Below are 16,287 nucleotides of genomic sequence, written 5' to 3'. Positions count from 1 at the left end.
TTAATTGGTTTACCACGAGAGCTGCTGTTTAATGGGGCGAACACACACGCGGCCGCCAACAGGCTAATGGCCGGCAAACATGGTGAGAGTGCATCCAGTTTGTTGTCGCCAAGGGCCCTTCGTGCGGGGACGGCGGGCCCACGCGTGCAAAATGGTGTTAAATGACGCATCTACAAAAGTGTAATGGATACGTTTTAAAACTCCGAAAGAGGTAGAGGGATGACCAGAAGACGGGGGAAAAAGACAGTGGAACATAGGTTGTGGTGTTAGAGGTTTTTTTTTTTTTTTGCAGCTGAGTTTCCAAGACAACTGTTTCTCCGTGCAGGTCTCTTATCGCGGGTCAACCAATGTTTACGCCCATACGTATCGATTTATCAGGTGTAGTGTGCAGACGAGATATATATCCATATAAAAAGTCGGTCGGTGCCTTGTTTGATGGTAATCCAATCTGTCCTACACGAGAAACGTTCTTCCATGCTCTCTGAGTTTAATGCTAACTCTGTATGTGGAAGCAGGGTGCCGCAGATTCACTTGTCCGGGGACATACGCAGGTGGATGCCAGGTAAACGTTTCAGTATTTACAGAGTGGACTTGATTTACGCGCTGCTCTGTTCAATTTACTGAAAAAAAAAGTCCCCAAGCTGCAGAATATCCTGTAAACTGAGCGCCATAGGTCTGCCGTTCTGAGCAAACAGTGAAACCAATGAGTCGGGCGCCGCGGTCACATGGTGACAGAGTGACACACCTGTGTGGAGCTGCCGGGGCCTCGCAGTTGCGCCACAGACAGGTAAAGCTGAAGGTCCACGCCTTGGGAGGGCGCAGGTACGGTGCATGTGCGCGCAAACGGCCCCCGCAGCCTCGGGTCCTCGCCAGCCATGAATCGAGAAGATCACTACTATCCCACTCAGGTTTTTAAAGACTCCTGCGTTTACCAGCGATCACAGGGTGATGACTACAGCCACAGCCCGCCGCCGTGCCTCTACATGAGCAGACAGGTCCACTCGGTCTACACATCACCGTCCCTGGGAGCCTTGGAGCAGGCAAGCCTCCCTGATATCGCCCCTGCCTACAATCTACCCAGCATGCGGGATGATCCAGGTGTGCTTCACCTCCACCACCCACAGGGGCTCCAGCAGCCGTCCCTCCAGCCTCCAGGTTATGGAGACCCGGGAGAGCAGAGCAGATATCACCTCCCTTTCCCCTGGATGAAAACCACTAAATCCCACTCTCACACCTGGAAGGGACAGTGGGCAGGTAAGCCCTCAAAAATTAGTGAATGTATTTAATTTCTCAATATGGAACCTGACGGTTTAATCAAATCAGAAAAGGGAACTTTTATTTATTCTGGCAAAGGACTCTAACAAGAGAGTTTCAAACTTTATGAGGACTGCAATGACATCATGCTCCATATGCTCGTGGGTGTTTTAGTTTACCTTGTCAGCTTGTAAATGGCCCGGAAGGTCAGCGCTCGCTGTTATCAGGTCTTATCGTTTAAAAAAATGTGGGATTTATCTGTACATAACATTTATTTTATTTATTTATTTATTTATTTTTTTTACAAATCACCACATCTTAAACCACCAATTTTTGAATACTACCGAGTAAAATAGTCCGTTAATCCCCCAAACCTACCACACAAACTTTTGATTTATGTGGGCTTTAAAAGGCTTTTTCATGGTTACACTGAGTCCCAAGGTTTGCAGTTTAACAGGTAAAGTTCAAACAGCTCCATAACGTCTCAAGCCTCCCTCTGGTTGAGTCTTAAACTCAGCTTTTGTGAGATCATTTTGAAATTAGGAAAAGTTTTGAGAATTCTATTACATTGCAATTGGGTTTCATTTCTAAGAGGTTGAAGCTGCAAAATCTTTCTAAAATAGAATTAAATAGGTCCAAGTTATAAGTCTATGATCAAAGTCTTGTCGTTACTCTTGCATTCGTATTGTGTTCTGACAAATGTATGTACTTTAAAAAAAAAATCATACCTGAATTGTGAACTATTTCTGCATATAAACTAAGATTCACTGTTCACATTCATTTCACCGATTTTTATTTTTGAATATGAAGATCACATTAGATATAAATCTGTGCTAATCCAAGATCTGAACTAACCCTTTAAAGCTACTAACGCATAGCCCAGGCTCTGTGGCTTTTACTGTCCATGATATAGAATCTACAAGGTGGCCGCTTTTGAATGTGTTACTACTTTTTTATTTTGTTGTTCAATGCACGTAGCCTAAGTCTTGGCATTTTATACAGTAAACACCAAATAATAAAATGATAAATCCTGTCTTCGCTCAAAATGAATAAATTAAATGAATAGTCAGAAAATAGCCCTGTGAAAACTCATAATCAAAGTAAGGTAAACAGTCCACTTTTAGTTCTATCTGTTTCCAGATATAAACTACAGAAGCAGCTTATTTATGGAAGTGGTTGAGAGTTTTGTCCCGACAAAACTTCTTGAAATAATTGTTGTTGTTTTTTTAATGATACAGTAGGATATATATTTCATTTCGTAAAGACTGCACTTCTTTGTGGCTATAGGGTCTTACGTGATGGCTGAGACTGAGGAAAACAAGCGCACGAGGACTGCCTACACGCGCGCCCAGCTGCTGGAGCTCGAGAAGGAGTTCCTGTTCAACCGCTACATCTCGAGGCCGCGGCGCGTAGAGCTTGCGCTGACCCTCAGCCTCACCGAGCGCCACATCAAGATCTGGTTCCAGAACCGGCGCATGAAGTGGAAAAAGGAGGAGGACCGGAGGAGGGCCAGGGGATCGGATCCGGACCAGGACTCCTCCATCACCTCAGGTGACCAGGGGGAGGCCTCAGGAGGGGTGTCCTCCACAAACGGACCTCACACCACGACACCTTCCGTTTCCCCGCTGCACGGCCACACTTTGTCAGCGTCTGGGCCCAGAGAACCCGCATAGACCCGAAGGAGGCACATACACTCAAGACTGGAGCCTTTCTAAATACTTGGGACCCTTTTAAGTTTGTTTTAATGGAAACTCAGTAGACAGACTTCAGTCGCGCATTGTAAAGTGGTTTCATTTGACAGGAATCAGCGGTGATGATATCAAGAATAGTCTCTTTCTTAAAATAAAGGCGTGACAGTTCAAATAAAGTCCTCCCATTCCCGAGACCCATTTGAAATGGTATGTCCCCCTTCTTGATTTCTCTGTTGGTCTTTTTTTAACCAAAGGGATTTCACTTGATCGTACGCCATATGTGCTTTGAGATGTTCTATTTTGGACACCAGAGGGCAGACTGAGACAACAAAATCACACAACGAAGACCTCCTTTTCCCATGGAGACGACAGGGTTTCACCAGTGAAAATGCTTGCTTGGTCAAATTAAATGGTGGACTTTTTCTTTTACCCCATGCGAGGGGAAAGTAAGGAGTTATGTTTATGAAAGTGTGTGTTATGTCAACAATGTTTATTTTCCATATATCAGTGTCCACTCGTGTCTGTCTAAATAAATCTGAGCTATATCCTGAATTTGAATCAGTGATGAACATGTTTTATTGTTAGAATAATTCATCCTGGGGTATGATGGATCAATAACACACATGATCATTTTTCTAAATAAAGAATATATCCCAGGCTTTAAGTTTGACAACAGTGGTAGTCCCTGCATTCAGGTGGTTAAACTGGTCCTCTGGCAATCCAACGGAAACATCGCCGGTTAAGATTCACAACTTGTTCGGAGAGTCAGTGAGCACGAGACCTTGGAGTCGCAGGCGGCAAATCTTCTTTACCTCGTCGATACCGCGCGCCCTCTCCACCGCGCGCTCGTTCTGGCACCTCTCGGACAGCTGACGCAAGATGTTCACTTTGTCGTTCATCCGCGCGCAGACGACAAACGGGAAGCCGAAGCGCTTCTTGTACTCGTCATTCAACCGTGCCATGCGCCAGGCTTCCTCGGTGTTCAGCGCGTCCATCCCGGCTCTTGCCTGCTCCTCGCGCGACTCCTGAGTCAACGTGCCGCTGTGGAGGTCCCTGCCCGCGAGGTCCGGGTGACACCTAAGGATCCCCTCTTTACCTGGAAACACGTGAAGACTGGTTACTGCTCCGAATGTAGGTGATAGAACGATGCCGCCGCGTGCGCAGGGAATTATGGTGGCGGTAGTTCGCAAAACACACACCCATATGTAAAAGAAGGTTCTCACCTGATTCCGGGAGAGCATCAATGAACTCATTAATGGCATCCTCCAAAGCGCCCAAGCTTACGAATGGACGCCCTGTCCATACAGCAGCTGTAATGATCGGACATTTCTCCACCACGTTCCCGAAAATATTCACAAAATCTTCGTAGGGGAGAGCATTTACGGCGGCGATGTCCATGTTTTTGTGGGAGCACTCTTCAGTGGTTGCACTGGCAGTGTATAATGACCTTCGGACGATACTTTGCAACACGGGTTAACGCACTTGTGTACACAGAGTAAACCCCCACCCCAGTGTGTGACCGGTTCATGTTTTCTTAGTCAGACTAGTCAGACAACGAATTATCTTGAATTTCCAGGGATCCGCAAAACAGTGCCGTGAATATTAAAAGCGGGACTTAATTTGATGTGTTGCCTGGCGCGTAAAGTGCGCACAGGTCAGCATGGCTTGCAAAAGCTGCACTGAAAATGTAAATATTTGTATTTCCAGCAAAATATTGTTAACTTCAAGTTCCAAAAGCTAATGTTTGTATAATGATTGCTGGTGTTGGACTACATCATGTTATTAGCATTGAACTGACAAAAAAAAAAAAAAAATATATATATATATATATATATATATATATATCGAACACAGGTGTGGGAGCAGACAGATTTTCTACCTGCTGACAAAGGAATCCTGTCATGTTAATTTGCTTTTTGTTTAAAATAAATGGACTTCAATGGATTACGTCTCCTGGTCATCAGTGTGAGAAACCTTGCACTCCTGTGTCTCAAAGTGGCTGTTTTAGCTGGGTAAAACAGCTGCTACAACTGATGAAAGGAGGTTCCCACCTGATGACCCCAATGATATGTTGGTCAGCACTGCTCACTGGTCTATATAGGGAGTGTAGGGAATTATTCACTGAGTCTGGTCCATTTTTTTTTCCTTTAGCACAAGTTTCTTGTGTTTACCTTGAATGATGGATAACAAAATAGCACTTAGTGACTTTTTAAACGTTACTGTCATGACATAAATCATGGATCACAAAACAGGGAGGGGGTAAAAGATTACTCAGTTTTTCTTTAAAATTCTTCTGACATGCTGACAAGAGTCGCCATTTATTCTTTACTTTCAAGAAACACACTCGACAAAAGTATTGGGAGATCCAGTTAACTTTACTGTGATCACCTGTTTTTCCTTTAATAACTGAACATGTAATACATTTTACTGCACCGTAAATATTTTTGAAGCTGATCAAATATTTGGAAACAGCAGAAATAAATGTGGACATAAAATTAGCTTAAAACGCTTGCTGGCATATACTGCATGTGTCAAACGGTATTTCTACACTGGTAACAATAAGATATAAAAAGGAAATCTAAAATTAAAATATGTACTCTTGCCACGTTATTTTGTGACTATTGCAGGGTAAAAAAAAGAGGCTACAACTCCGAAGATACATGTTTAAAGTACCGACGTCATTCAGAATCCTTCTGTGAAGCCCACATTGATCAGCCAGTGTTAAAACCACTTCTCTTCTTGTTACAAAGCAATGTTCTGCTGGGAAGACCTGCATCTTGGCATTCACACTGACGCTACTTTGACACTTGCCACCCACATAAATATTTTTACAGACCAGACACCCTCAACCACATCATGTGGTGACATCACACCCCTACAGGGGCATCATCCCCCAGCAAGACAGCTTTGCCCTCAAGAACTACTCAGGAAAGGCTCAAAGAGCACAGCAAAGAGTCAGGTGTTCAACCGACATCCAAACTCCCCAGATACCAATTTGATGACAACTGTGGGACTGTGGGCCAATCAACAAAGATCTCACCCCGGGTCCCAAAGGATCTATTGCTAACACCCCCAAACCAGACCCTCCAGGACATCATCAGATGTTTAGCCTACCTCTGAGTGCTCAGAGCTCTTTTGGTCACATGAAGAGAACCCATTCACAATAAGGTAAGTGGTCATAATTCTATATATAACTATATAAAATCAAGCCATTTTCTCTTTTCTTACCCACATATTCTAGAAAGTCCCATTAAATAAGAGTATGGTTCACAAAAAGTTATGTTAAATAAATGCTACAAATGGTTCAAAATAGTTACATTGAAAGGTATAAAGAGGCAGTACATTCCACTGTCAGTACTAGATTATTATGATGAGAAGATTACTGAGTATATTTTCCTATATTCATCCATCCATCCATTTTCTATACCGCTGAATCAGTCGGTCGGGTCACGGGGGGGGCTGGAGCCTATCCCAGCGGTCAATGGGCGAGAGGCAGGGTACACCCTGGACAGGCCGCCAGTCCATCACAGGGCCACACAGAGACAAACGAGACAAACAACCAGTGTGAGGCGACGGTGCTAACCACCACACCACCGTGCAGCCCTATTTTTCATATATCTTGTGTTAAAATAGTTTGAACATCAGCATGTAACAGGGGATCACTCAGTGTGAGACGGCTTCAGAAGCTCCTCCTCAACTGCTACAGCCACTAAATTTGATTCGCCTGCTTTGCTTTCCTCAGTTGAGTAGGCTCGACAGTAGTCATTGACTGGTGGTGCTTTTCTGTCCTCCTGTTTTGTCAAAGCCGAAACGTCCAGAATGGTTTGTGCGTTCTGGTAGTCGCTGGAAGTCTGGTCAATCATGTTATGGTAGAGCTGCGAAACAGGAAGGAGCTTGATTAGGAGATGGAGTACGATTCAGTGACAAAGCTTCTCACAGATCGGACCGTATTCACAGTCCAGTGGTGGAGGCTAAAAATGTCAAGGTGTTGGAATGGAATCGACTAAAATATGTTGACCTTGCCCCACAGGCCCATACCTTTTCCTCTACGTCTGTGAGCTGGTCGTACATGAAGGACACCAACTTGGAGAAAGACGGGCGGTTGCAGGGATCAAGGGCCCAGCACTTGCACATCATCCCATACCTGGGGAAGAAAGGCACAGAGAACAAAGATGAAAATTAAGTCCAATGCAGGATTAATGACCAAGAAAGGCTCGGTGTCTGAAAATTTTCAGTTACCCACGGGTAAAGTGAAATGTAACTGCACTGCTGCATGTTTTTGGTTTTTAAGACAGAACATTTAATTGTTTTCAACAATTATTCAGATCTTTCACTTGCATTTAAGTAGCAGAATAGTAGAGTAAAATGCTCCAAGTAAAAGTTCTAAAAGTACTGCAAAATGATCATACCATACCATATATACATTATATTTTGTATAACTGTTACTGATGTGTATACAATACAATATGCCACAGGCTTACAAAGGTATTTCCTTTGAATAAGTTAGAAAACTTGTTTTTTATTCACTTGGAAAGATAAAAGAACAAACTTTAAAAAGGGAATTATATAATTGTAATAGAAGTTGAAAGTTTCAACTTCCATGTCATGACTTGAAAATTACTTGAGATGAATATTTTTGTGTATAGATAACTAGTCATTGAAGAAAACCATATTCCTCCCTGAAATGAGGTGGAGTAGAAGTAAAGAAGAAGAGGACTAAAACACTAAAATACTCTCCTGCTTTCCATCACACTGCTTGACGACGTTGCAGTGAGACCAAACATCTACGATGCATAATTTGAGTAATTCATACTTGTGACTGATTAGTAATTGTGCCGTAATTTCATGCAGCGTGAAGACACCTACACATACTCGTTGGCATAGTATGGACACTCCATCTTAAATCCTCTCTCAATCATCGAATAGAATGTGTGATCCACCTTCACGCCCGGGTACGGAGTAACGCCTGAGAACAAAAGTTTATGTGCATCATAACGTAGGAAGTGATCGCGTGTTTAAATGTGTTGCGCACTATGAGAGCTTATTTGTGAACGCTACCGAGTGAGAAGATCTCCCAGAGCAGAATGCCATAAGCCCATACGTCACTCTTCATGGTGTACATCCCCTGAAAGATGCTCTCTGGAGCCATCCACTTCACTGGCAAACGCACCTGAAGGACAGCAAGTCAGAAAACATAATGTGATGGAGGAAAAACATATCCCAAAATGCACAAGTCATGAATGGTGTTAGATTGCATTAGTATACGACACGTACGTTTCCTCTCACGACATAGTTGGAGTCATTGTCGATGTCCCGAGCCAGCCCAAAGTCACCAATTTTCACCAGCCTGTCCTTTGTCACCAAGACATTGCGAGCTGCCAGGTCCCGGTGGATACACTGCAAAAGGCACAGCCACCTTTATATATTTGATGTTTGTCACAGCGAGCTGTGTGCTTTCCTGATGTGTCATTTACTTGAAATATGTTCTTTTTGTCATGAAATACCAATGGTTTAAGTAGATTCTTTGGCTCCTTAAATGTAAGAAATGGTGACTAATGCTCATAATTATTTCCTAAATTCCAATGTGACATCTTAAAGTCAATAGTTTTGTACGACTGATCATCCAAAACAACTAAATTGTAGATTTACTATGAATAAGTGAGGTAACAACAGAAAAGAAAAGCAATATTTGAAAAAGAGGTTGAAATTGGAGCCGCAGTAAATCAAATATCTTTGATTACTTTTTTGATTTATCATCTCAGCTCTAATAATTTACTCTTGTTCCACATCGTCAAAGAATTGAAAAGAGATTGTGGCGTCAAAGAGATGTTTCTCACATTCTTGGAGGAGAGGAACTCCATGCCTTTGGCCACTTGGAAGGCAAAGCTGAGCAGGTCACCAAAGGTAATGGCCTGCACGTCTTCGGTCTGATCGTCTTGGCTGTCATAGGTTTCTGAGTCTGTAGACAAGATCAGTTAAGCTCTGAGCGATTTGTTACCCAGTGCATACACAGATGCCATTTTAAATTTACCATTAACGAAATGTCTATGTACCGCTGGGATAGGCTCCAGCCCCCCCGCGACCCGACCGACAGATTCAGCGGGTATAGAAAATGGATGGATGGATGGAAATGCCTATGTTGATCGTGTCTCAGTTTGGTTTTATGTTTCTCACCTTCAGTGCTCTCCATGTAGCTGAGGGTGAGGAGAGCGATGTCCTCCTGCCCCCTGGTGCTGGAGCCATGCATGGGCACGTAGTTGTCCACTGCTGAGACAGACTCACTGAGGAGACACAATTGTGATATACCCCCACTGTTGGAGCAACCTCACAAACAGAAAACTATGGTGGTTGGAAGGGGTAAAACACAACAGCCACACTGATGACGATATTACATTTAAAGAAAACAAAAGGAAGTTCCAGAATCATTTCAGAAAAACCAACAAAATGTGTCACAAAACACAAGAAAGCTTCACATAACTTAACCAAACAGGGTAAGAACCACAAAACTGTTTTTTTTTTTTTTTTTGTGAGTGTCCTCTGAAATTGTGTTTGTTTTTCAGAAGTGCTTCTTCAAATTTTGTTGCGTTTTTGAACGCGTAATTTTCAAAAACTCCTTGTGCTCCTTGTTCTCTTTTGTCTTGATGAATGTTGTGTTTTCTGACATATTATTGTTGCTTATCTGAAAGGTTGTGTTTTTCGAAAGCAAAAATAGTGCTCAGAGATTTGCAACTCTGAGCCACTGAAACTATAAATAGATATTATTACTAAACTCCTCCCGGTGATTTAGTTCCCGCCCCTCCTGTACTTGAATTCCCACCTGGAGTTTTTCTCGACCTGCAGGTTGCTGTAAAGGTTTCTGAAACGGTCCCTGTTAATAGCATCAGTCACAGACTTGTGGTAGCGGTCACTGTTCTTTTTCAAGTAGTTCAGCAGATCTCCATAACAGCAGTACTGGAAAATCAGGTATATGGGTCCTACACAGAGGCATTGAATGATATTTAGTACTCAAAGGATATGCTAAATTGCAACCAGTAACTCATTATCGGGTGGATGATTGCATGTGTGTAATTACTTGTGGTAATCATACCTGAGTCTGTGCATGCACCGAGAAGGTTAACAATGTTGTCATGGTGACCGATGTGAGTCAGCATCTTGAGCTCGGACATAAGAGCCTCCTTCTCCATCGACTGGTGTTTTTCTGCAGGTCAAAACATGAGATCAGACACTGAAACAACCCCGTTACACTCTGATCTTCACTCCCAGAACAAACACTGACCTTTGAGCATCTTGACAGCCACTTGATGTGAGACTCCTGGCTTGTTGATGCCATAAGCCGTAGCCTGGAGCACCGTGCCAAAGGCTCCAGAGCCCAGTTCGTTACCTGAGGAGGGCACAGAAATACTCTGAGGGCAGTTTCATTATAATCTTTGCTTATGTGGACCTCAAAGACCTACAACTTTTAATGTGAATTGTATTGCAACTCGGAACAATGATCAGAAAATGAAAAAAAAAGAATTCACAGTATTCACCTAAACCTCACAGTTTTTGCATGCTCACACAGTACTTGAGATGATTCTTCTCATTACTTTTATGATTTAGTTTTCACATAAAAAGAATGAATGCTTTTGCTGTAATTATACCTAACTAAGCAACGGATTCTGTTCCTGACTTCCAGGAGATGGAGTTGTATAACTTAATCTGATTCATACCCAGTTTCAAGTTCTCCCTGGGAAACTCCCATTTTTTGTCGTACTCAAAGTCCTTGAAGTTTATGTAGATGTAGTCGTTGTCATTGGGTCCAAGCATCTGGATCATCTGCAGCTGGGGCTGATACTGGGGTTTCTGTTGGAAACGGAGGACTTAATTCATGTCCTTCTGCGTGTTTGTGTTACTATGCGAGCTGACATATAATGCGTACCTTCTTTTTGACAAAGTATGCGAGCGCCACCATGACCAACACCAAAGCCAGAAGAAGAAGAAAACTGCCAATTTTCAGCAGCATCAAGCTGTTATCGGACGATTGAAAACCTAGAAAACACACAGTGGTATAAGTAACAGTAGCTGTAGATTATACCGACTTCCTTTGATGAAAGCAACAAAGCCTCAATTACTTTTGGAAGTCTGGGGTAAACTTGGGACTGACAGCATCTGTCTGTCGCACCAGGACCCAACTGAATTTGTCACACAAAACTTCATAGACTTCCCAGCAACCAGCTCTATTTTGACTGAGCTCGTGATTGTTTTGTTACAGAAGTCTTCAGAACCTGGTTGATGGCCGTTCAGGAATACCTCCCAGGATGAATCAGTTTCACAGCTGCAGAGACACAAAAAGCAGGGACCTTTAATAATCAGGGCTGCAGCGACCTCTGAGCTGAGCCGCTGTGAAGTTAAATACCTGTCGTTAAATGAGGAGCAAGCCATCCACGTAAAGTTAGCTGGCACAAGAGTTGCAGTCTCATAGGTGACGGTGTCATCCTTATTAAGCTTGAGTTTAAATTCAGGTGTGTCTGTAAGAAAATCAGTGGGTTAAAGGTCTTGAAATTTAAAAAAATAAAATTGGTAAACAAGTTTAAATTAGGACACAAAATGTACGTACCGACAACACAAACTGTAACATTCTCAGTTTCTCTGATTCCTCCTGCCTCCAAGTATAACTTATAAACTCCTGATTTGAGTGGATTACAAAGCTTCACAGTCCTGAGAAAACAGTGTTATAACCATCAGATTTACATGAAACCATTAACACGTCTTTCATTGTATATTTGTATATCTTAAGCTCCTTAAAAATGACTTTACCTGTGCTTTGTTACCCATTCCTCCCTGATGCATTTAGTAATTTGTGTATCAGGAGCCTCCCAGTAGCAGTGCCTGAGCACAGGGTGGTAGGAAACTTTTGCCTGTAAAGAGATGCTGTTTACGTTTTGAGCTGTCACGATCATTGTGTCATCCAGCTGGGCAGAGAGGAAACTTTCAGCTGAAGAGACAAAAGAATACATTAGTGTCTGCACCAAAGGTCACACTAATCGCTCAGAATTATTCTGTGGTAACAGATGCCATTATAGCACATACAGGAAATTAAAGATGAGCTCTACTAACCCTTAACTTGAATACGAACGGGCTTTGTTTTGTTTTTTGGACTCGTGCAGGTGTACATGCCACTGTGCTCCATACTAACTGATCTGATGAAAAGGTAGGTCATCAGACTGTCGTAAAGTTTATCCTTTTTAATGCGCATCTGGAAGAAAAAATAAATATTAGAATGTTGAAGTTCAGCATGTTGATTTGTTTTTTCTCAGGCTGAGAAATATCCAAATGGTTGGTTTGTTGTTGAAGAAAACTGGAGGGAAATTTGTGAAAATCATTCGAAAATCTCTTTGAGAAGAAGAACACAGTACCTCTTGTTTTCCGTCGTCCAGTGTTTTGCCATCTTTTGTCCAATTAGCAAATCTTTTGTCCTGCCCTTCTATTCTGCAGCGAAGCAGTAAAGACTCACCAGGGCTCACAGTCACATCAGAAACCTCATCACTGTTCTCTGAACTGCTTCCTACATCTGAAACACACAACGGCCGAAAGTCATTTACTATACTTAATGTCTTTTTTTCTCAAATGAAGTGAGTGAACTAACTGCAAATATTTGCTATCTCTAGTCCGCACGATTTTAATTAGAGGAGGTCTCTGAAAACAGCTTTCCTCTCACCTTTTCAAGCAGTTTTAAGCAAATTGGTTTATTCAGGCAATATTTATTATGGCTAAATAATTTGTGAGATGTAGTAGTTAGATTTTTTAAAAATATTTATTTACCATAGTCATGCAGCTGGGTGCACTCTTGTCCTTCATCGTTGGTGGCACAACACATCACTCCACTTTTGTAATAATTAGTACTAGATACTGTGCTCTCTGCTTTTCCATCACTAGGAATTGAAATAAGGAAGAACAATGTTATTTAGTGAATCAGAGAGTGAAATGATTTCTTTTAAAAAGCTGGTGTCTGTGGGCTTTATTATCAAATAGTATGCATACTTTAACAAGTTCATACAAATGCAATAAATAACATCTTACCGAGACCATTGAATTACTGGCTTTGGGGAGCCCTCAGAGTTGCACATAAAAGAAGGGGATCTTTGTTCATTTTCTCCGTTCAGCGTCAGCTGTGGTTTTGTGGGACGTTCTAGAAATCACATAGACGACTTTTTAAAAAACATTGTTTTGTTCATTCTTTTATTTTCCATTCTTGCTTTATCCTGTTTGAGGTTGGAGGGGGCTGGAACATATCCCAGCCACCAACAGGCAAAAGGACTGGCAATGAGGTGTAGCGTCACAGAGATAAAAGAAACCAGCAACCAGCGCTCGCCTCTACAGCCAATTTACACATTTTAATGTGTTTTGATCTGAGGGAATAATCTGGAGCATGCAAAGAAAACCCGCACTGGGTCAGTGAGAACATGCAAACCCAAACCTACTGAGGTTAAAGCTGGAAATCTTCTTGCTGTGAGATTGCAGCGCTAACCACCACACCATCATGCAGACATGAAATAGGCAGCAAGGAGGGTTGAGTTTGCATGTCAAGTTTAGGATCGAGGTATGTAGAGGCTGAGATGTGACAAAGATGTTTCTCACCCATGACACTAAGAACCACCGTTTTAGAGAACCTGGTCTCATTCTTATTCTCACAGGTCAGAGTGTACGTCCCTGGAACTGTCTCAGAAAATGACGAAAAGACAGTGGAGTTTGTCCCATTTCTGGAAAGGTTTAAATAAATATCCCAAGTTACTGATATCCACATTAAAAAATGGAAAACATATTCAGGTACCTATATGTATATATGCACAAACACACAAATATACTTACGTTGTCATTACTGGGTCATTTTCTCTGGCCCAGTGGCAGACAGAATAACCGGACAGGCCCTCCAGTGAGATGATGAGCTTTTTACCCGCAGACATTTTAATGTCAACAGGATCAGATCCATTCAGGTAGCTAGCTGGCAGAAAACATTCCACCTGAAAGACAAAACTTTGCATTTAATCCTTCTAAAATGAGAGCATGAAAAAAGTTACTGTTGGGAAGATTTAGGGTAGATGTTCAAATGTTTAAGACCTGAAGCATATTACACTTAAAGTAGTAGAAATCAAGTTCTCATCCAGTCGTTCACCGTATTAAAGGTTATACTGAAACGACACATGCTGACAGATTTCAAGAAATGAAACAAGAAGAAATTTAGGCAGATTGGTGTTATTTTACTTCTACAACCTCTTGCTGCTTAGCAGTTTGCTTATATTCCTGTCTTGTCATATAGACTTTATGCAAGAGATTGTCACGTATGTGTGAGTTCTGGTGAAACTTGCTCTGTAATACCAACAGTTTAAACGTGTGTCCAGTTGGGTTTCATCCAGACTACAGTTAAAGTGTTCCTCCAAGTTTGTACAAAACGTGCCGTCCGTATTTCGGTTCAAATATTTTTGAGCAGATGTTTATGAAGAAATACAAAATTCGAATGATTTTGTGTCAAAACTGAGAAACACTGCCATAAGCTTATTTTTTAGTTTGCAGCATCTCTTACCTCCCAACTGCGAACGCAGGCGTGTTTCTCCACACCATGACAACAGAGTGCTTTGACAGCACACAGCAGCAGAGCAGCTAGAAAGACATAAAAAAAATGTAACTTAAATTCAAACATTTTGACAAGTTTTCTGTTTGCACGCAGCAAATTAAAATAATTCAAAACAAAAAAAATGTAATTTAAAACAAAGTGAGAATTAACGAAGCAAGAACATTGCAAAAGCCTTAGACACGACAGCTTCTAAAGCACTAATTTGGTGTAATGATAACGCAGCATTGTACAATATACAGTACGATTACACATATTCATCAGTTTCTGCTGGATTGGATGGTTAGTCCAAACTTTCAATAGATACTGGCCCCTCATAGTTGTGTCAAACATAGGTGTAAATGTCTAATTTGGGCTGATAAGGAAACATTTTTTTTCTAGAAGTAATCTAGAAACAGTGCCTTCACACAATCTGTCAAGCAAAGTGGCTCTGACTTTATACAGCACTGACAGCAGGTAACAATCACATTTGACCAGAACGTGGTGCAGAGACAAGAAGGCATCTTCATACAAAGTTTTTTTTGACCGACTCTGTGAAATACAACGCTGGAAAGTTATCTTCCACTTTCAGTTTAACACACCAACTGCCAAAAATCCAGTATCGTTAGGCCTCTAATTTACATATTGAATGCCATATGTTTGAATCTATTTCAAGAAAACAAAGCTGAACTTGAACCATGCTTCTGATGTTTCATTTCTCCTACAGTGTATGTCACATTGTATGACTGGTACAGTTTGGGTTAGATCAGTGACTACAGATAGCATAGCATTTGTTTTGCAATTGGTCATGGAATCCACTGGGTTACAAAGAATAATGAAAATAGTTATAATTCAAGAATATCTAAATACTTCATGATCAGACATTAACATTATTACCTCGTGAAACCAACAGATGCAGATACAACACTTTCAAAACTGGATTAATACATTTTCTCTTGAAACAGTAAAAACGCTTATATGCAAATTAATTAATTCACTTTTCGCACAGCTTGATCCGAATTTCAAGTAAGTCCAATTAAATTGCTTTTGTGAAATAGCACTAACAGAAACCACGGGTCTCCTGTGTGTGTTCAGCAACATGCAGGATGTTGTTTCATCTGTTTAAAGAGAGTTTTACTACTCTTCTGCAAGATGAGCATTGATCCAAAAGATTCATCTTTGATATTTAATGTAAAAAAACAACAAAAAAGAGGCTATAATCTCCTTTTTCCACAAAGCGTCATTTACCACTTATCACTGTTTATATCAAAAGACTGAATATGATTACACTTTTTAAAAATACAATCTGGTGTAATTATAGTCACTTAACTTTGTAATTATAACCTTATCCTGATTACATGTAAATTTGTTAACCCTGATGATAACTGTGTGTCAGAATCGTTCAGCTTAAATATCACTGCTCTGCTTAAGTGAAGTTTCTCATAACAAATTGTTCAAACCAAGTTGCTTTAAAGCAGTTTATTCCTTATGAGACATTTAGTTCTACCAACTAACTGTGAAGCATTTATCTAAACTAAACGTTGTTTAGAACTATTTAGGCTCGCGTTTTGTTTTTAATATTTCTTAATTGTCACAAATTGCTGAAATGATTGTAAAATTCTATTTTGTTTTGCTGTAACACCAGGGACCATAAGTCTTACTCACCCGCAATCACACTGTTTGGCCTCCGCATCATAAAGCTTTCAAGCTGTCAGGGTCACATACCCAGTCTGTGGTCTCACTCTGAAACTGGTG

At 41.3% G+C, this 16,287-nt stretch overlaps 3 protein-coding genes across 4 annotated transcripts; 1 reads left to right on the top strand and 2 right to left on the bottom strand.

Moving 5' to 3' along the window:
* Nucleotides 1-673: 673 nt before the first annotated feature.
* Nucleotides 674-3,392, top strand: pdx1 (pancreatic and duodenal homeobox 1). The gene is made up of 2 exons (XM_075452295.1): nt 674-1,254; nt 2,542-3,392. Exons 1-2 carry the CDS (start codon nt 876-878, stop codon nt 2,925-2,927), a joined length of 765 nt encoding a protein of 254 aa, XP_075308410.1. The 5' UTR covers nt 674-875; the 3' UTR covers nt 2,928-3,392.
* A 138-nt stretch (nt 3,393-3,530) lies between these two features.
* Nucleotides 3,531-4,714, bottom strand: urad (ureidoimidazoline (2-oxo-4-hydroxy-4-carboxy-5-) decarboxylase). The gene is made up of 2 exons (XM_075452296.1): nt 4,169-4,714; nt 3,531-4,041 (listed from the first exon to the last, which is right to left on the bottom strand). Exons 1-2 carry the CDS (start codon nt 4,341-4,343, stop codon nt 3,692-3,694), a joined length of 525 nt encoding a protein of 174 aa, XP_075308411.1. The 5' UTR covers nt 4,344-4,714; the 3' UTR covers nt 3,531-3,691.
* Nucleotides 4,715-5,299: 585 nt separating this feature from the next.
* LOC142369887 (receptor-type tyrosine-protein kinase FLT3-like) lies at nt 5,300-16,285 on the bottom strand. 2 transcript variants are annotated; one of them, XM_075452293.1, is made up of 24 exons: nt 16,198-16,285; nt 14,506-14,582; nt 13,794-13,945; nt 13,563-13,684; nt 13,005-13,113; nt 12,747-12,856; nt 12,341-12,495; nt 12,042-12,180; nt 11,742-11,919; nt 11,542-11,642; nt 11,341-11,452; nt 11,057-11,259; nt 10,864-10,973; nt 10,655-10,787; nt 10,222-10,326; nt 10,033-10,143; nt 9,763-9,919; nt 9,120-9,226; nt 8,783-8,904; nt 8,220-8,342; nt 8,004-8,115; nt 7,812-7,911; nt 6,984-7,089; nt 5,300-6,820 (listed from the first exon to the last, which is right to left on the bottom strand). In XM_075452293.1, the coding sequence occupies exons 1-24, from the start codon at nt 16,226-16,228 to the stop codon at nt 6,605-6,607; spliced, it is 2,991 nt and encodes a 996-aa protein (XP_075308408.1). In that variant the 5' UTR covers nt 16,229-16,285; the 3' UTR covers nt 5,300-6,604. The 2 variants fall into 2 exon arrangements, with proteins under 2 accessions (XP_075308408.1, XP_075308409.1); XM_075452294.1 differs by having other exon boundaries at nt 7,818-7,911.
* Between the last annotated feature and the right edge of the window lie 2 nt (nt 16,286-16,287).

Source organism: Odontesthes bonariensis, chromosome 20, assembly GCF_027942865.1.
Source record: "Odontesthes bonariensis isolate fOdoBon6 chromosome 20, fOdoBon6.hap1, whole genome shotgun sequence".
Classification (NCBI taxonomy): domain Eukaryota; kingdom Metazoa; phylum Chordata; class Actinopteri; order Atheriniformes; family Atherinopsidae; genus Odontesthes; species Odontesthes bonariensis.
Note: the sequence above shows the minus strand (reverse complement) of the source record. Positions and strands in the feature narration are given on the sequence as shown.